The sequence below is a fragment of the Canis aureus genome, chromosome 11 (assembly GCF_053574225.1).
Source record: "Canis aureus isolate CA01 chromosome 11, VMU_Caureus_v.1.0, whole genome shotgun sequence".
NCBI classification, from domain to species: Eukaryota; Metazoa; Chordata; class Mammalia; order Carnivora; family Canidae; genus Canis; species Canis aureus.
Window position 1 is genome coordinate 41,127,228 of NC_135621.1, and position 20,929 is coordinate 41,148,156.

General features: G+C 39.7%; 1 protein-coding gene across 1 annotated transcript in view; it reads right to left on the reverse strand.

Moving 5' to 3' along the window:
• Nucleotides 1-2,953: 2,953 nt before the first annotated feature.
• MRPS9 (mitochondrial ribosomal protein S9) overlaps nucleotides 2,954-20,929 on the reverse strand; it is a 62,615-nt gene continuing 44,639 nt past the window's right edge. The window contains exons 6-11 of the mRNA XM_077914909.1: nucleotides 13,696-13,781; nucleotides 12,789-12,864; nucleotides 10,180-10,345; nucleotides 8,521-8,629; nucleotides 4,864-5,033; nucleotides 2,954-3,148 (exon numbers count right to left, since the gene is read on the reverse strand). Coding sequence (XP_077771035.1) covers nucleotides 3,057-3,148; nucleotides 4,864-5,033; nucleotides 8,521-8,629; nucleotides 10,180-10,345; nucleotides 12,789-12,864; nucleotides 13,696-13,781 — 699 coding nt within the window. The 3' untranslated portion in view covers nucleotides 2,954-3,056. The remainder of the gene's footprint in view (nucleotides 3,149-4,863; nucleotides 5,034-8,520; nucleotides 8,630-10,179; nucleotides 10,346-12,788; nucleotides 12,865-13,695; nucleotides 13,782-20,929) is intronic.

A 20,929-nucleotide genomic window follows, 5' to 3' on the forward strand; every position in this document is an offset into this window, starting at 1 on the left:
AGCAATAGCTGTGATCTTCCAGAGGTAGAGATTTTCCCTTGGAGCCTGTGGGCTCTCACAAGAGGCTGGACGCACCACTCAGATTCTGTTGTTACAGGCTGACCCTCGTACAACGTGGGGATTTGGGGGGTGCCGATCCCTGTGCAGGAGAAAATCCATGCAGAACTTCTGACCCGCCCCAAACTTAACTACTAATAGCCTACTGTTGACCGGAAGCCTTACCCATGACAGTTTAACACATACTTTGTATACTACATTTATTATATATTCTTATTAAAAAAGCTAGAGAAAATGTTAAGAAAATCATAACATACATTTACAGTACTGTACTTACTGGAAAAGACATCCACATGTAAGTAGACCTGTGCAGCTCAAAGGTCCACTGTATAACCTAATAGCTAAAATATTTGGGTCCCAACCCGCACTGGAGGACACACACCAACTCAGAGGCTCCCGGTGGGCAGCAAGCACCGACACACCTCCATGACCCAGCGGGCTGCCACAAACCCGCGCAGCACCTTCCCACCCCGCCCTGCCACAGGCTTCTGGTCCCCTGAACACTCTCAGGCTTGCCTTCTACTGGTCTCTCTCCTGCTGCCGGAGTCTGCACCCCCACCTCCTACCCCACTCCTGTCTCAGCCACATCTCCCGTCCTTCAGGGTCCTGGCCTGTGGCCTGATTCCTGGCTTTCCCACGAGGCTTCCTCCGTGTCGGCTCTTCCAGAGAAGCCCCGGCGGCACTCGCTCGGTTCGCCCTGTTCTGCCTGATCCAGAGAACACGGCAGGTGCTCGCCAGATGCTGGTGGACCAGTGTGCCCACCCACGAGACCGCAGCGGCCCCGCCGCACAGGGCAGGACCACTTGGCTGCTCTCCATCAGGGGGATGGAGAGCACACTCTGACAGGGGCCAAAAAGAACCTGCCCGACTCCACAAGAGTGTCTGCCATGTAGAAAAAAACCAGAGCACACGTTTTCTATGATTTTGTCTGAGATGAATAATGCACTGGGCATGATGCAGTGACATGTGTGCTCTCCTATTCATCACGTTACTGTGTGGTTTAAAGTGTGAAGTGTATGCACGTTTCAGAACTTAGTAAATTTAAAAATCTAGACTAAGAAATCGGTACTAGAGAACTCCCTACGGAAAGGTCAGCTGAACAGAGGGTCTAATTCTTGAAGTATTGCATTTATTAAGACAACTGTATTAAAATGGACTTAAAGCACCCGTCGCCAATTACCCTTTTCCCCTCAAAAACCTACTGCAAAATTAGAATAAAGTTAAAATCGAAGTTTCTTAAAGAACTTTAGAAACCCTGTAAGCAACTCAATTTAACACTTAGCTATGACTGAGGAGACCAGCTGTTGGCTAAAAACCCGTGTGTGGTCTTTCAGACCTGGTGCAGACAACTTGATGCTGTCCCCACTGCTGCCAGGCACACGGCTAGTGCATGGCAGTCTCTGGGGGACCTGTAGTCCAGGACTCCGCACCTTGGCCCCACCCTCGCTCTTCTGCCTGTGTGAACTCCCGGCCTGCCCACCTTCATTCAGAGCCTCGTAGCTCCTTGCTCAGGCACCTCTGCTGAGCCCTCCGTGGGCTGGGGAGCTCTTCGCCTGGGTTAGTCTCTTGTTTATACTACAGCAGTATGCGATGACAGACTTAACTATTAATTTCATTTGGCTTTCTTCCCAGCTTTCTTGAGGTAGAATTGACAAAGTTGTAATATATTTAAAATGTGTAATTTCATGATTTGATATACAGTAGTCCCCCCCGCCCCCCCTTATCTATGGTTTCAGATACCCACGGTCAACCGCAGTCTGGAAGTAAATGATCCTCCTCCTGGTCTATCAGAGGGTCAGCAGTGGCCTGCCGTCTCACCTTTCCTCTCATCTCATCACGTGGGCATTTAATCATCTCCCACCATCATGAGAAGGGTGAGTCCAGCACAATAAGGGATTTTGAGATACCACATTCACATAACATTTATTGCAGTATACTGTTAAAACTATTCTTTATTATCATTGTTAATCTCTTACAATGCCTGATTCATAAATTCGATATCATAGATATCTACATATAGAAAAAAGGCCCCGTGATGTACAGGGTATGGTACTATCTATGGTTTCAGGCACCCACCGCGATCTTGGAACAGGTGCCATGGATGGGGGTAGGGGAACTACTGTATATACTCAGGTTGTGAAAGGGTTCCTACCACCAAGTTAATGAACTCATCCATCACCCCGCCTTTTTGGGGTGAGAATGCTCCATTTCTACCCTCTGAGCAAATTTCCGTTATACAATACAGTATCATCAACCATAATCACCACATTAGATCCTCAGAACTAATTCATCTTCTAGTTGAAAGCCTGTACCTAACTTGGAGGGCATTATACTCAGGGAAATAAGCTGGATGAAGACAAATGCCACATGGTATCCCTTCTATGTAGTGCCTTAAAGCTGAACTCCTAGAAACAGTAGCATGATGGCTGCCAGGGACTGGGGGAGATTGGCCAGTTGTCTGAATCCACTCCTTGGACACTTGGCAGCTCAGCCTTCTCTGGCTCTTGACAAAGACACTCACACCTTACTTGATTATTCTGAACAAGCATTCTCTCCTCTCATTTTGAAAAGTATTTGTAATAGCGGCCGTGTGGGAAAACAAGAGAATCCAGAGAAAGGAGTTCTCTCACTGGGATTAGTAACGTAGCTCTGGGAGGTCCCTTCGCTTTGGAGGCTGGGCCTTCTGGTCTGCAAAACGAGGTTACTTGACTAGATGTTGTTGAATGTTTCTTTCAGATCTAATATGCCAAGATTCTATGAATCATACTTCTAAAACTACCTTCTGAAAAAGTTTAAAAAATAAAGAATGAAGTTAAACATGTTTTTAAAATTATGTTTACAAGGTAACCTTTACAAAGCAGCATTTAAAAATAAATCATCTCACAACTCAAGTGCCTGATGGTGCTGCCCTTACACTGGCCAGCAAATATTTATTGTATGCTTTCTGCATGCCAGGTACATATACACTGCGTTTCCTCTCCTCGCCTGTGAAAGAACACTCAGCGCTTCTTCCAGGTAAACTTTCTGCGGGCTCCCTCTTGGCCTGGCTTCTTCCGTTCTTTGACGCGTGGATCGGCAGTCAGCAGTCCAGCTGTGGTGCAGAAAGAGAAGCCTTTATGAACCATGAAAAATGCACGCAGCCTAGCAGGAAAGCAAGCAGACCTGTAATAATTTACCAGCCTGGTATAAATCTCATGACAGCACTTTGCTCTCACTCTTTTAGGAGTGTTCCCCCATTTCGGAGACAAACACCAGCTACACTGTTTGAGTCTGTTCTTCTCCTATGAGGGCTGTGGTTCCTTATAGGTTTTTAAGCCTGTTCCACTTAAGATAAGTCTGCTCTTGTGTGGGCAGCCACTATTCATTGAGACTGTACTTACACTGCCTGCTTATTATTAAAGGTATGAAAGTTCTAACGGAGACTCAAGGTAGAAAAGAAACAGTATCTGGTGGAGTAAGAGAAAGTGTAAGGACACTGTAGATTAAGAACATGAACATACAAACATAGACATACAGTATGATTTATCAAACCCATCTGAGGAAAGAAATTTCTGGAAGCTTTCACTCTCCTAATCATCAAGAGCGATTATGATTTCTAGGCAACTGATGAGTTACTCCAGCATATGCCCCGAAATAACATGCCCCCGTGGTGGCTGGAACCACAGATTTCAAGAATATCAGTGATGAGAAACCTCTTACACTGCTTTTATAAATATGTAAACAGACCATAGTTTTTCCTTGTCTTTTTTACTCTTCCAACACTAGCACTTCTTTTCCCTGCAGACAAGGTGTGGGTATCTTATTAGGAATATCCGAATGGGCATAAAGCAAGGGCAAACTTCAATCACTCATATACCCATTAAGTTCTTGAACTTACTTGTCTTTAAAAAGGCACAGAATAAATATTTTGGACAAAATGCTGACTAGACTTGTCTAAATTCTCATTTAAATTACAAGAAGAGTTTATTATGTTTCAATATGCACACTAGCAATATTGTGAAGGTCCTACAAGTTATCAGAATGACTAGACATGAATCCTACCAAATGGTGAGTTATCTATAAGCAAATGGATTTTTAAGTGACTTAAAGAATCAACCAGCCTCAGCTGCAAGTGGTGCCCACCTGCAGCATGGTGTCAGGATGATAGCGGCTCCCATGGGAGGGCAGGGAGCTCAGAGGTGCTAAGTGACTCGCCCAGTCACAGCTGGTTAGTAGCACCCGTGGAGCTTTCTTCCCTCCGGAAACAGTTCAAAGAGTCTTCACTACAACTCCCGTGCTTTATAATAAGTGCTTAAAGCAGTGCCCTAACAGACAAACCGATTGTATATTCTTGCAGACTCCTGTAGTCATGAAGAGATGACAGAGTCACCCAGCAAATAAGACAACATACAATTAATTTAAAGTCACATCACACTAGAAAAATGGAAATCGCCAATGTTGGAAAGCTACAATATGGACTTCATCATCACATCGAATCGTTCCAGGTTTCTGTGATAAAACAATCACTGACTGAGCTGTTACACACAACAGAGCAGCGCTGGTTAAACTGGCCAAGAGGTTAGGCTGTAAAGGGCCAAAAGAAACCTTCCCTGACGCTGGGAGGGCCTCCTTTTCTTTTTCTAATTCAAATTCACTTCACAGAAATGAAAACTGAAAAGCACTGTTACGGTTCTGGGGCATAAAAAGGGAAGCCAGCACACTGCAATGCTATGTATTTAACTGAGTATGTTCTGATTTCGCTGCGGGAACCAGCGAACACTCACAGATCGTGCAAAGACAACCCTCCCACACCCCTGCAACTCGTACCTTGTCTCATCCACTCAACCTCTTCCTCCGTGACGAAACTGCACAAGGCTCTCGCCACTGCCAAGCGAATGGCTCCAGCCTGCGACGACCGCCCGCCCCCCGAGACAGTACAGGTCGTGTCATGTTTTCCAAGCCGGTCGAGGAAGTGGAAGGGGAACATCAACTGTTCTCTAAAACAGGTCACACGGAAAGGTAGTTTACTATAGAGATTTATAAACTGTTCACACTCTCAACAATTATAGAAAGCATATCAGGCATGCCAGCACTCAGACTTCGCAGTGCTGCTGGTACTGGGAAGGCTCTGCGGACAGCCACGTTTCTTCTTCTTCCTCTTCTTGGAGAAAGCAATACAGACTCTCTCACTGTTGATCCAATAGCTTTTCTCTTATGAGAACCCTGTGAAGCTTGAAAATAACCTTGTAAAGAAGTCTCAAAGCTGGGAAATGCCACTATAACCAGCTGAACCTCCCTGGATTCAGTGATCAATTATCAAATGCCATTAGACTCACTAAACAAAGTGTACCATAATGTATGATGTTCATCCTGACATGGTTTTTACAGTTCCTAGAACCACATGCAACTCCTACCCGACCCCTGCCCCCTGAAACACCTATTCTTATTACTGGTTCTTGGCAGTAGTGGCAGGGTCCCACTACTGGTCTGGCACCAGGAGACACACTGCACAACCCCAGCCAGGCCTGCTCCCCTCAGCAGCCTATGCCTGCATGGGCCCCACGGGCACCCAAGGATTAGAGAATGGAACACAGAATGTGGCCCTGGACCTTCTCTTGCTCAACCCAGCAAGTGTCTGTTGAACACCATTTATGTACCAGGTACAAGCACCACTGCCTTTGTCAAGTATATTGATCTTGCTATTTTGCCCTAATATCTCTACTGAATATTTAAAAGCCGATTCATACTGGATTTACTTGCTTTATCTGACAGTGTAGCTTTCTAGACCCCAAATAAAATTTATTACACCACAGCGATGCTGAAAGATAGATATGGACAGGATATAAAAGTGTTATTCCTCAGGATACACAGGCAAAATAATCACATGCAGACAGATGGAGAGAACCTTTTCTCTGAACGAGACCTTCCAAGAACACAGTAACTTGAATCTGCAATAGTGCTATTTCAACAGGGAAGTTGTTTCAACAGGGATGAAACAACATCCCTGGGTGGCGCAGCGGTTTGGCGCCTGCCTTTGGCCCAGGGCGTGATCCTGGAGACCCGGGATCGAATCCCACGTTGGGCTCCTGGTGCATGTGTCTCTGCCTCTCTCTCTCTCTCTGTGACTATCATAAATAAATAAAAAAAAAAACAAAAACAAAAAACAAAAAAAACAAACACAGGCCTGAAACAACATAAATCTATATCGCTTTGAATAAAGCAACCAAATAAAAAATAGGAATGTTATAAAAATAGTGCTATTTAAAGTAATAGCCATATTATCATAATAACTAAAGAAAACTTAGAGAATGATAATATAATTCCAGCATTTCACTTTTCTAGCAGGGAAAGACAGCCCAAGACAGAATCTATGGGATTATCTCACAGACTTGTGTGTGTGTGTGTGGGGTGTCTCTGTGTTTTCTGACATTGTTAAGTGGTTAGTGACGTAAGTGACATTACTGAGTAGCTCTAGTCACCCACTTGTTTGGGAGCTTAAACACTTACCCGTCTTAATTCCTAAAATTCTAAGATTCCTTAACAAATGCTTATATAAAGAACTATAGACAAATTCAGGAAAAAACACATTCTATAATCTACTCCAGATACACTAGAGTGACTGAGCCAGGGTGGTCAAGGCATGATAGGACCACCAAGAAGGGTCTGGACAGTTGGAAAGTCGGTGCATACTAAGGAAGAAAACTTAGTTTATAGGTAGGTGTGACCCGAAGAATAACAGTCAAAAATGGTTATATAGAGCTAACAATTTTAATTAAACTGGACTACAAACAAATATGTACAAAAAACATTCTTAATCTGCTCTCAGGCATCTCAGATCGAATCCTGAGTTTAAAGAATCAAATTTATTTTACTCTTTGTTATCTAATCAAAGTTATTTTGGAAAAAAAAAAAAAACAGTCTCCTTTCTATCTTCTCTGAACACAACTCCTTATGATAGCATTTGAAAAGCAAGTAACTTAGCTTACATACAAATGCATACTCTTTTTGATTCTCAGTTCAGCTATCTTCCGACTGGTCAGTGGTCACCTTGCTGCTGAATCTGTAAGCTCCTGAGCTGCTCCTGCATGATGAAAGGCCAGCCCAGGGCAAGCACAGCTACCACCAATCCCTACAACCACTTTAAGATGATGAGATGGCCTGGGTGCCCATTCCCACACCAAGACTCTCCTTAGGCTTCCCATTCAGAGAGGAAGTTTCTAGATGATAGAAACAGTATCTTACATAGCTCTGATATCTTCACAATGGTCAGAACAAGACTGTGCACACAGTCCTTAGTAAACACCTGATGAATTCAAACTGAAAAGTTCTAAGGATACCGTTTAATTATGAGATCAAGCCATAATGAGATTTATGGTTAAATCAAGAGTTATATCTGAAAGCAAACTAACAAGTTATTGGTCAAATGTCATTCCTCCAAGCAATTTCCAGTGCTGAAGTTCTGGGTCTCTCTCTGGCTGTTCTTAAGGGAAAGAAGAACTTCCTCTACCCATTTCCCTGTGAGAAGGATGGCAGGATTTGTCCACTGCATTTGAATGGAGTTAATTCCTTGACACAGACACACATACCAATAATATAAACATATATTTTCTGAAGTCATTTTTCAGTCCAGAAACTTGCCCATTAACAGGGTCCCCTTTTCTTACATAAGCACTGGGATCAGCAGAGCTTCGGCCCCTTTTCAGCTTAAATAGCACACTACACATTCAGCAAACAGGATTAAGAAGGAGGGCATAATCATGCAGAACCTGTGTTACCCATGGATCATGACAGTAACTACTAGAAAAAGAACTGTCCCTAAAAAAGGCCTGCAGATAGTGCCTCACAGAGATCGAAGATGAGTGTATTCAGAGGACTTGAATTAGTAATACCTACTTATGATTAATGTCGATTTCTCCATGGGTTACAAAGTCCAAAAAATAAAACTGCCATATTTGGCACTGGGAACTAAAGCCTGATGAGCTCTTATTTTAACACATCAATGTCAGGTTTCTTTGCTTGTTCAATATGTAATCAATTTCCTCTGAGGAGGAAAATATCCAGAGTGTAAAGCAGACTTTTTCTAATATTTATGGTGGTAAGGGCCAAAGTAGGTTTTAGTTGTTCTGTGCACGTCCACCTCCCAACTAGGGAAACAGAAGATGTGGTAATCTACTTTTCTTTCATTTCGGCATAGTATGCATTTTAGAATGTAAGCTACATCTAAAATATTCAACTTCTAGTAGGATCTGATGAAAAGAAAAGGAAGATTCAATTAATGAGGAATTCCAAAAGCTGCTTTTTCAAAATCTGGAGAACCAAAGAGAGTTTAAAAAAAGAGAGATAGCTTCCTTCCAGCTAGTTTGATTTAAATGAATTATACTGGTAAAGAGAAACAATCATTCAGACATATATAATCAGAAAAATCACAAACCTTTTTAACATCAAGTATAAAGACAAAGAGCAAATGCGAAACCAGAAACTAACCTGTCTTGTGTCACTGGGAAGTAAAGAAGATAGTCAATTCCATTTACTTTTATTCTTCCACTTCCATGCCCATAAACAATTGCTTCTGCTTTTGCACTCTTTCTTTTACCTTTGTAAATATAAAATTTATATTAGTCAAAATCTTAAAGGCCAATGTTCTGAGATAGGTAAAACTACACATTAGATTCTTTCCCTAGAATGACTGTATCATTACACTGTACGTAGGAAAGTTCTGTGAGTATTACAAGTCAAACAAGAAATAAAACAGGTAAACTAAACCATAATTTGATGTAATAGAGCTTATTATGGGGTAATTCTGTTCCTCAACTCCATTTTAGGAAAACCACAATGATTTAAAATTAGTTTCAAGGCATCTGGGTGGCATAGTCAGTTGAGCGTTTGCCTTCAGTTCGGGTCATGGTCCCAGGTCATGGGATCAAGCCCTGAGTCCAGCTCCTGGCTTGGCGGGGAGTCTGCTCCTCCCTCTGCCCCGCCCCCTGTTCATGCTTGTGCTCTATCTCTCTCCAAAATAAGTAAATAAGATCTTTAAAAAAAAAAAATTAGCTTCAATGAGCAATGACGTAATTCATATTTATTTACATTACTTTAGGAAAACAACCAATAGTGTTTTTTTTATTTTTTTAAAAGATTTTATTTATTTATTCATGAGAGACAGAGAGAAGCAGAGACACAGGTAGAGGGAGAAGCAGGCTCCATGCAAGGAGCTCAATGTGGGACTCAATCCCGGGACTCCAGGAACACGCCCTGGGCCGAAGGCAGGCACTAAACTGCTGAGCCACTCAGGGATCCCTGTGTTCATCTTTTATAATCAATAAGAATATATCTAATCATCAAGTAACTTTTAAAAATATATGAATAGTATGATAAAATTGGTAGAAATGGAAGGAATCCCCAGGAGAGGTCTCATTTGTTTGAAAACATTAGTTGAAATGCCAAAGGAAGGATGATCAATTGTTAAGAGTTGCAGGTTTATCATTTAATAGGTCAGGCCTTAAAAGCTGCATCACAAGGAATGTCTGCATGGCTTTAAGGAAGATGTGAGGTTGAGGACTTAGAAGTTTTCACATTTCGGAGTTCCAGTATCTGACAAGCAGATTCCCTGAGCATTTTCATTTTACGTAGGAAATCTTTTTTTTTTTTTTTTAAAGATTTTATTTATTTTTGCATGAGAGACATGGGTGGGTGGGGCAGAGACACAGGCAGAGGGAGAAGCAGGCCCCATGCAGGAAGCCCGACATGGGACTCAATCCCGAGTCTCCAGGATCCCACCCTGGGCCAAAGGCGGCGCTAAACCGCTGAGCCACCAGGGCTGCCCGGAAATCTTTATTATAAACACTTTTTGTTTCTGCCAGTTGAAAATGTGAAAATGAAAATAAAAAGATTTAACATAAATCTGTAAAAATAAAAAGTGCTAGCAAGATGGTGTATGCACACATCCACATTTTTTCTTGGGACATGAGAAGGTTCAGATTTTTAAAACTTTCAACAGAGTCTTAAAAATCAGAAAATCCAACGTAGCAGTAGCAAAAAAAAAAAAAAAAAAAAATCAAATGAATATCAGGAAGTGAGAGCAAATAAAAATAATTGTCATTTCTCAGTTCTCCCTATATTTATCTTCTCTCCACAGAATGTCATTACCTTCGCTGGTGCTGAAGGCCATTCCTTGCTCGTCATACTGCACAGGTTCAATCAGTTGTTTTTTTGATTGAATAGTTACACTCCTACGAAATCTCTGCACAAATTCTTCTTCAGAACCACAGTGCAGTGTCAATAACCTTTCTAGCAGCCGAATAAACTGTGCATACTGCAGACAATAAAATAAAAATTCATTAGAAGATGCAAGTGTAATTGCATTTGCTAAATTTTTTCTATTTTTGTATACTTGATCTTTCCAATGTTGCTTTTCTTGATGAATTTTGACAGGATGACACTCCTGCACCTTCATGCTGCTTTTATAACAGCATGCAGATGCTGTACTTCCCCTGTGTATCCCTCAGTGCCCAATCTTTTCTTTTGAGAAACAAAAGGGACTTACCAAGCAAAGAAAAATCTGCTTCTCTGTATTGTCATTACAAGAAATTGAGATTTAAGTTCATTTTTAAAAAATATTTAGATGATCTTCAAGTGTAATTTCTACTCTTTTATTAACTGGATCGAGAGGAGGTTTAAAAATAATTTCCTGTTAAGTTATGTATAGTAAAATGGGAAGAGTTTGATTTTGAGAAAATGTACCTCTTAAATTATATTTCATAATACATTTGGCAAATATATCTTTAGCTGTTCAAGCTGTGTTACTTTAATGTTTATGATTTCCTTTAAAACCGAACAATCAAGCTATTTAAAAATTCAAGAGATACTTGACTTAAAGGGCAACCTCTTGAAATAAATTATCCCTGCTACTCTGTGCGTTTTTTTTAATAGTTCTCGAACATGTGATTAGAAAGTAAACAACTTGGTATTAACCCCTTAAAATTAGACACCAGAGTAATCATTCTAAAGTGTTTATGCAGAAGGAGACAACTAATACTCAAGATCCTTAGTTAATGTGGAGTGTGAAACCCAATTTTTGATAACCTTATTTGTGTTTTTGTCAATCTTGAAAATCATACTCCTCTTTGTCACCTCTGACTTTATCGTGAACATCTGCCATTAATAATTTGAAATGTGGAAACATCTCCACAGTAAGTTTAAAAAAGCCTGCTTTGGTTACTCTTCTTTGTGCTGTTACAATAGAAGAGAAGGGCATTTTCTAAGTAAGGGTGACAAGACTTCGCCACCTACAGTACCTGGACTGATAACAGCTCTGTTCTTGCCCTCTGTTTACAGGCCTGTGCCCTCTGCTGTCAGTGGTTCTCTCAATTCCACCGCACACTTGACTATGAACGTATGGATGGGTACTTACTAGTAGGGCATGGCCTTTCTGATAGGCTAGAGGTAAGGTTTAAGAAGTCTCTGCCTCCCTCATCTTGATACCAGTCAGTAGCTTCAGGATTTCTTCTGCTATCCAGGACCCCAAAGTACAGATGACTATCATCTACACATCTACTGTCAATGTATATGACATATATGTATCATTGTGTGTATGTACAGAAAATGTATATATTTGGTCTTCCCAGCAGCACACTTGTAAAAAAGTCTTTGGGCTACGTTTTTTTTTTTTTTCCATTTTGAAAACAACAACCAAAAGCAAAAAAGGCAAACTTGTATTATAAAAATCAAAGTAGCCAGAAAACATAGGAAACAATGAAATGATGGGTTCAATGAAGAAGCAAAGAGAGATTTTTTCAGTTAGATCCAAATGCAGCAATAGAGACTTGGCAGTTAGGATATTAGAAATTAACTCCAGATCTACCGCTCACCAAATGCCTGACACCTTGTTAAGCAAATTGCAACGTTTCCAAATCATTAATTTATCCAATATGTTAAATGAGAAAAAGAGCAATTTAAGTACATGACTTAAAATCAACACGGGTGGCAAGGTACTAACAATGTTAGCCAGTGCCATGGAAGAAAAAAACCCTTTTTGGAACAATTTGTGAAATTTACACTCAAATCTTCTAGAAATAATCTAAATTTAGAACATCAACATGTTTAAAACATCAAATTTCCTCTGATAATATTGGCATATATTAGAGCATTTAGCAAAAGAACACTCCAATTAAAACCTAAAGCAGGGGGCACAAACTTTATAGGGTATAAGACTCACCTTGGGAGCTTGTTAAAAATACGAATTCCTGGGTGACAACCAGGTCTGAATCTTAGGAAACTACATTTTCAAAGCAGTTTTCTGGCTGTATTTCAAGTGATTCTGACATGGGTGGGTCTGCAGATTCTAAGACGAAAAATGCTGCCCTTCTAGATACTACACACAAGCAAGCCAGCGAGCAGCAAATTGCATAAAGACGACCATGTGCTCCATTCTTTTTCTACTTAACCTCCTTATACTCGTCATTATTAGCTTGTAAAATTAGCTATCTGCTTTACTGAAGGAGATGAAAAATGACATCTGCCACACTTCCCTAGAACAACTGGCAGAGGACACAAGGGCACTTACATAGGAGGATCTGGAGACTAGGCATGTCACCCTCCTGACCGCAATTCGGCCCTATGGCAGAGATCAACTATAAATATGTTTTAGAAAGGAACACCTGCCTCTAAGAAACATTACTGTGACGATCCTAAATACAGCAATTGTCTGCATTCCTGTGGCACAAGGTCCCCTTAAATTTAAAAGATTAATTACTCACATCTTGATCTGACAGTTTTTCCACTAACATTTCTTCTAGTTCCTCCTTAATCAGCCATCTGCTGTCAATCAGGTCTCTGTTAAAATATCACATATATTCTCTTTTAAATTAACCATGCAATTAGAGTTCTAGCACAGAAGATCCCACATATAGTAGCGATTCTTGATTGGGAAACAAATTTTTGTATTCTAGAGCATTAAGATTTCACCCAAATAAACTATTTTTGAGAAGTGTTATTTAATTCCCTCATCCTACTTTAGAAAAGACACCCAGTGTAGCAAACGTTTTGTTGGAGAACTTAAACACATTACTGTGGAACTCATTTGATACACAAAGCTACCAGGTTTCTTAAAAATGAACACTGCGCTTATTTTTTGTTATTTACTTCAAAGGAGATGTTATGGACACAAAGTTGTTCTGTCAGTGGACTAAAGTAATAATAAAATCCAAATAAAGAGCTAGCAGTTGTTATGTATGACCTCACCAAGAGATTCTTGAAGACCTGTGTCTTCTGAGTAAGAAGTTGAGTGCATTACCAGGCCAGGCTGACAGATCTAACCTATCACTATGTGTCCACTGGAAGTCCAAATCTTAACAATTACATGGCTTAATTATTTCTGCCATTTCAGTTAATAAGCAGTTATATAAACAAAAATTCTGAGGACATCTTCAAATAAGTGCCATTTAATACATCAATCTGGAATGAAGTAACATAAAGATAACACCTGTAACATCTACTTCCTCCCAAACAAAAAACTCAACTGTTATTTGACCCATAACTTTAATCATCAATGCTGAAATAAGGAACACATTTCTAGGCTTTAAGTATGCCTAAAAAACACGAATGATAAGTGGCATGTTTTTCGTTCAAATTTTTCACATATTTTAATGCGAGAGAAGAACTTACTTGGTTTTAGTTTTTTCTGAAAATAGACCTTTGGCTTGCAACTGATTCTGACGTTTTTCTACTTCTAGTAGCTTTCCATATGCTTCCTGTGGCAAATAAAATATACACGCTAAAATAAGAGCTATGGCACATTATGACTTCTACTTCCTATTTTCCCTGTGAGCATCCCACATTTCAGAAGGGACCTCCTTACAGAATCTAGCTGCACAGCAAATAATACTGAAAATAGTTTTTAATTATACTACTTCTCACTCAAACAAAAGGATGGTAGAGAGATGCCTGTGTGGCTCAGCGGTTGAGTGTCTGCCTTTGGCTCAGGGTGTGATCCCGGGGTCCCAGGATCAAGTCCTGCATCTGGCTCCCTGCATGGAGCTGCTTCTCTCCCTCTGCCTGTGTCTCGACCTTTCTTTCTCTGTGTCTCTCATGAATAAATAAATAAAATCTTAAAAAAAAAAGGATGATAGAGTAATTTCAATGAGAATTTAGTATATGTAATGGTACAGGTTAACTGATTTTTAAATAACTCTGTAAGAAATTTACTCTATAATGAACTCTACAAAAACACTCCAGTGAGGTTGGTAAAAACAAAAGAAAGCTATGAACTATTTTCCTTTAAGTTCCATAAACAGGACCAAAAATTTTCCTGTCATAATTCATATAGCAATATATACTTTAAATTTAGGGAATTAACCAGCAAAGTTATGTTCCTCACACCATATTAGTCTATATCTTAAAAAGTTTTCTATTATATTTATTTTTTATTATTTGATTTCTTCCCATTAATTTACTTTCTAACAGTCTGTAAATGTATGCCACTTGTTAAATTGTAACATAAACAGGGGGGAAAACTGCCATTTTGTTAGAACTTGTAAAAAGCAATAATCTGGCAATGAAGAGTATCAATAAAATACGTTTTGCAGGAAATAATTACAAAAGTAGAAGCATGCAAATTGTCTCCCAGTTTTTTGACTGAGCAAGTTTTAATTGAGGACTCACATCCAGTACGTATGAATTAACTTATAATTTAACATAATCTACCATACTGGTACCTAATGAGTAGACATTTTCAAAGGATGAACCAGAGATGATATAAATAACATTTTTTCTTGCTGATCATGCCACCTTCCCGTCTCATTAGCTACTGTCAGATAATGAAGACACAACTTGTTACTGTAGCCATGTCCATCCATATCTCAAACAGTCTTAATAATTTCAAATTTCTGAGGGGCAACTTCTTGTGGGCTTTGATTAAACTACCATATATATCACAGGGTCTATGACAATAGTTTTTCTAAGAAAGGTGAAGTGTCCCTTTGCACCAGTCTCTGTATGCACCAGTATGTATACATTAACAGCATGCATGAGTATCTCAAAGTGAAACCATTACCAGTTCAGTAACTGTAAAGGGAAGTTTCCAGGGCAGCGGTAGCGGCGGCGGCAGCAGCAGCAGCAGCAGCAGCACCATAGAAGTGTAGAACTGGTTTGAAATGTAATTTCTCAGGCCCCAAACCAGACTTTCAGATGAGGAACCTTTGGGGTGGGGTGGGGTGGGGTGGCAGTGATCTGTTTTAATGATGACCCCAAGTGACATACACTAAAGTTTGGATCTAAACATCAGAAGTAGGGCAATCCCTGGGTGGCTCAGAGGTTTAGCGCCTGCCTTTGGCTCAGGGCATGATCCTGGAGTCCCGGGATCAAGTCCCACATCAGGCTCCCTGCGTGGAGCCTGCTTCTCCCTCTGCCTGTGTCTCTGCCTCTGCCTCTCTCTCTCTCTCTCTCTCTCTCTCCCCCCCGTCTTAAATGAATGAATGAATGAATGAATGAATAAATAAATAAATAAATAAATAATAAATTACCAAAAAAAAAAAAAAAAAAAAAACATCAGCAGTACCAAGAATCTAGTTCAACATAATATAGCAAAGGGAAAATTCAGTTAATTCTATTCTAGTGTCCATATTAAGTGTAACAATCTCTATAACGATATTCCAAGTACATCCATTGCCTGTAGAAAACTACAACTAGGGATCCCTGGGTGGTGCAGCGGTTTGGCGCCTGCCTTTGGCCCAAGGCGTGATCCTGGAGACCCGGGATCGAATCCCACATCGGGCTCCCGGTGCATGGAGCCTGCTTCTCCCTCTGCCTGTGTCTCTGCCTCTCCCTCTCCCTCTCTCTCTGTGTGACTATCATAAATAAATAAAAATTAAAAAAAAAAAAAGAAAGAAAACTACAACTGTCTACCCAACGAAAACAAACATGAATGTGAACCATCCACATGTGGTATGTATATCTGCTACTCAACTTAAAATTTTACAATTTATCTCCCAAGAATTGGCAAGCCTCATTTGACTTTTAACTCATTTTAAAAGGCTAAGTAAGATACTGGATTGTGACTCCAACTGAATACCATATCAGAACAATTTCTGTGTCTGTTTCTAGAAAGCAATTGTCAAATGCTCTGAACAGGTAAAATAAAGGAAGAAATAACAATCCACAAGACGAATCCTGCCCTACTTGTACAAAGCAGACCGACACAGCACAAGTGGCATCTCTCTTGCACCTGGCACCAAGCTGTCAGCAGGTCGACCTCAACCACATTGCTATACCTTGGGGCTCTGGTGAAGGAATAGCACCAGTCTCTCTGGTCTGCTCCAGAGCCTGGACGTTCTGAGGGTACGTAAATCAGAGATGTCGTATCTTTCAAATCCAGCTAAAAAAAATATGAATCTAAGAGAACACCACCAGCAGTAATAAGATGCCTTCCCCAGCTTGTAAGGCTGTTATTTTCTGGAACAACTATGGCAAGTAGAAAATAATAGTAATAACAGACCTGCCTCATAGTCCATTTTAGTCCATGTGTGGACTACTAAAGTCATCATCATTTTCTAGTGACTCTGGACAGACTTTTAAGTCCATACACTTCTTCACACATTTTTTTTTTAAATCATGCTATTACCTTCCATTGTTATATTTAGCTCCATAATCATTTTTAAACAGTGGAAGTGAAATAATCAGGAAAAAATGTGTACCATGAAAAACCCAACCATGAATAGTACATGTCAAATTTTAAACATGGTCAATTCTATTCATTTACAGCAGATGCTTACACTTTGGTGGTTGTAATCCATCGAATTACATAATTCTCATTAAGATACCCTAACCATTTCTTTAAATAGGAAAACGTGTCAAGTATTTAGCACAGTACCTGACCTATAGTAATGGTCAAGAAATGACAGCAGGGGGGAGATATGGCTTTCAAGAGTCTAACAACTGAAACAATTTTACTGGTGTACCGTTTCTACTTATTCTTTCTCTTTTATATAATAAAACCACTCTAGAGATTCTATCTTGGTTAGTTAAGGACAACAGTTCTCTAGAAAGTAGATTCTATAGCTTCAGCTCCTTGAAGGGATGTGTACTAACCTGCATCAAAAAAATCCCTGAGGGTATAAAATATGCCAGGAACTGTCAACATCACAGATTATCACTGGTAGCTTCTGGTATATTGTTAAGTTTCCACTTAATTTTTAAAGGACACTAGAGAATTAGTGTGACCCCACCTACACTAAGTTTATATACTGTATTTAATAGTATAATTTTCAAATATGACAGGAATAACCCAGATGTGAAATGCTGAATCATTAATCACAGCTATGATTAATATTTCATAAAATCAAAGCAAGCCTATCCACCCCTCGTGTCATCAGATTTCCATAATGTATGAGTCAAATTTAGAAGGTGCCTAATTTGAAAATACCAGATGCTCAGGTTGCAGAAAAGGGATGCTTAAACTAAACCCTTCCAAGAGCATGAGCAATATGATTTTTGGTATCTTTCTAAAATCTGTTTTGGCTATATTAATCATGCAGAAATTCCAATTTTAGGAAGGGTAAACAAATAACATTTCTTGTGGGGGTGGTACAGGAAAAGTCAACTATATTTTGATACTCAAAACATACAATAATAAACGAATAGTAATTATCATCTTAGATACTAGTTAAATAACAGAAAACTAACGGACTTAAAATACGTATTTGTCAAAAAAAAAAAATCACAGAAAATCATATTTCCTAAGTAGTAATCTTCTTAATTGTTTAGCTATTGGCATATACAATGAAATAAAATGAAATAAACATAATATATAATTTACTTATCATGGTTATTGTTATTTATCTAATGTTTCAAGAGACATACTGCTATCACAGACCCTTGCTATCACTTAGTGAAAACAATATGCTATATATATAGTTTTAAAAGAGCATGCAAAGATTTGTCAGTACTGCTCTGTACCTTTTTAAAAATCAGCATTTTGCAGTTTTAAAGGAGTTATTTCGTAATACCTCATTGTGAGAAGGGTTACTATTTAAAATTTCATTTTTAAAGATAAAGGCACTAAACTGAAAGTTTTCAATATTCACTACAAGGTTACAAAGACAATGCAAACTATATAAGGATTTTGTGGCACTAAGTCCCCAGGACTTTTGCTTACTGGAGTCTGGAATCTTCACATAGTCAAGATGCTTCTGGGGTTGCTGTTCTCATGCTTTATGAACATAGAAGGTTACTTAAGTCATTTAAAACAAACCAGAGAATTTCTAAATAAGCCAGCCTTCTTTCAAAAGGCAAATGAATGCTGTTTATGTGTAAATTATCAGGATTAGAATTAACTTGGGTTTTCTTTCAAATTTTAACTTTTCACTTCAGCAGTATAGTTTAAATAATATATAATGATCTACTTATTTAATTTCAAACTTCTTTGGGTACAGATTTCATCTGTGGCCATGTAATTCCTTCAATTTACAGAAATACTTTGAAAATATTCCATTGTTTACTGTAAAACGAGTCCTAAAAATGAGGCTTTTATATGATAATCACGGATGCAGTAAAAACTGCATCTATAAAGAGATGCACAACCATATCATAGAAATTGGGGTGAGGGAGTTTGTGTAAAATTTCAGCAAATGCCTATGGTATCTGAAAACTGATTTTTTCAATGTCTGTACAGCCTTTCACAAGCATTAGTCTCATGGAAGATTAAAAGGTGCCCTGGAGGGGCACTTGGATACATCAGTGGTTGAGTGTCTGCCTTTGGCTCAGGTCGTGATCCAGAGGTCCGGGGACTGAGTCCCGCATCAGGCTTCTGCTTCTCCTTCTGCTTATGAATCTGCCTTTCTCTCTGTGTCTCTCATGAATAAATTAATACAATCTTAAAGAAATTAAATAAGATAAAATAAAATAAAAGGTGCCCTGGGTACAAAGGGTTCTGTGACTGGATGCAGTAGGTTACTGCAACAGGCTTCTTTACTGCTGAACTTTATCATGCTATCACATAGCTCCTAGGACATGTTTTCCTAGGACACAATGGGTGGCACTGCCAGCTCACTTTGTGGCAGAACCTTTTTCATGAAAAGTATTTTATAACCTGTGTTTCTTAGCAAACACTTTGGGAAAGGCTGCAGTGGACATGACTGGACTTCACGAATCATAGTTTACAAAGGGTTCCCACTTCAGAGTCAAACTATCACCTCTTGTAATGAACTTTAATCTTCAATTCGCTTTTAGTGAATGACTTTAAAAATTTTCAAAAACATGTATATAACGAGTAAACCTGAATTAACGTTTTTCCTACAATTAAAGGCCCTGCCCATACTCAACCATGACTAGCCAGGTTGTAAATGTCTTGCTCATGGGTATAGCCTTCTTCATCACCAGCATAGCCAGCTTGGACAGGCTCCGGATGTGGACAAGGGGTATCCCCCCCAATCAAGCTGGCAGGCCCTAAGGGCAGACAGACCACCCCTCAGGCCTGTCCCTTGACTACACACACACAGTTTTCTCCCTCATCTAGACCAAGGCTATTCACAGCTCACTTGTGCCATGGCATAGCGTTTTCTTTTCTGCACATACACATATTATCCTCTTTAAAAATTCTTTCCATTCCTTTACACTTTGACTCAGTTGTTTCAAGAAACTTCTCTTCTTCTGCCTCTGTTTCCTCCTTCTGCTCCTGAAATCCTAAGCTGAAACTCTAAATCATGCCTGAAAAGTATACAAGTTCTACTTGTCACATGGCTCTTAAGGAAATGGAAGCCATCCATTTTGGATGAGAAAAGACAGATGAGCCAGTACCATCAAAATTGGGAGCTCCCTTTCAGTACTCAACAATCCGATCCTTCGAGAAACTCCTTAAGTGTCTTATTTCTCCTTAAACTACTTTTTACTGTTTAAGACACTCCTTGTTTACACTATCCTATACTTTTTACATTATGTATGCACACCATATTCACTCACTACAGTGTAAAATAAGTGGGTTTTTTCACTTTCCCAGAAACCTGAAGACATACATTGTATCCACAGGAAAAAGGGAGTTCCAAGGAAGGTGGTAACAACCTTTGGAAAGTAACACATTTACAAAGTCTGAGACAACGTGGATCAGCAGGTTTCTTCCACTTCAGGCTTTCCTATTATGCTTCACCTCTGGGCAGGAACAATAAATTGCTTCTTTCTTCTTGTCCTCATCTCCCCTGAAATGCTTCTCCACAAAGACCGGATGGGCTGATGATAGGCCAATTGGAACCAGTGTTCACTAAAGCACTGTATGTTATCCTTAACTGCAAGCCACATCAGGACTCTCTTGTATTAGTTTCTGTGAGGTAATATATAAGCTTATTATACAAACAGTGACCAAATACTAAAAAGAGGAATTGGCATTATTACAGAAGAGAAGAAGGTTAATTGATGTCAGAAAGGTCTCTTGGGCAAAACTGCACACATGCTTTAGATCTGTGAGTTGTTTGTCAAAAAGCTTGGCTCATGACTGCCATGCTTCACACAATTACAGGTGGCCAATGATAAAAACCTAGTTTGGTTTAGGGTCTTTTTACCCCTTCACATGGTCAGAAACGGTAACAACAAACATATATTTCTAAGCATTTGAGGCCTGCCACAGTCTTTGGGGGCTGACTCCTTGCTGCAGTGGGACAGTAGGAGGGGGCGATCACCCTCCCACAGAACAGAAGGGTATCCGCCCTTCATCCCAAGAGAATGCAGAACAAAGGAGTGAGCAAACACACGAAGCAATTTCCAGTTTTATTCTTTTTCTTTATACCCAATGCCTGACTTCCCTACAAAATTGCCTGTTAAGTGACCAGTGGATATTTAGTCACACGCTATTGCAAAGTAACAGTCTCTAGGAGGACGTTCACCTGCATGACCTAGGAAATGTGCCTGGTAGGAC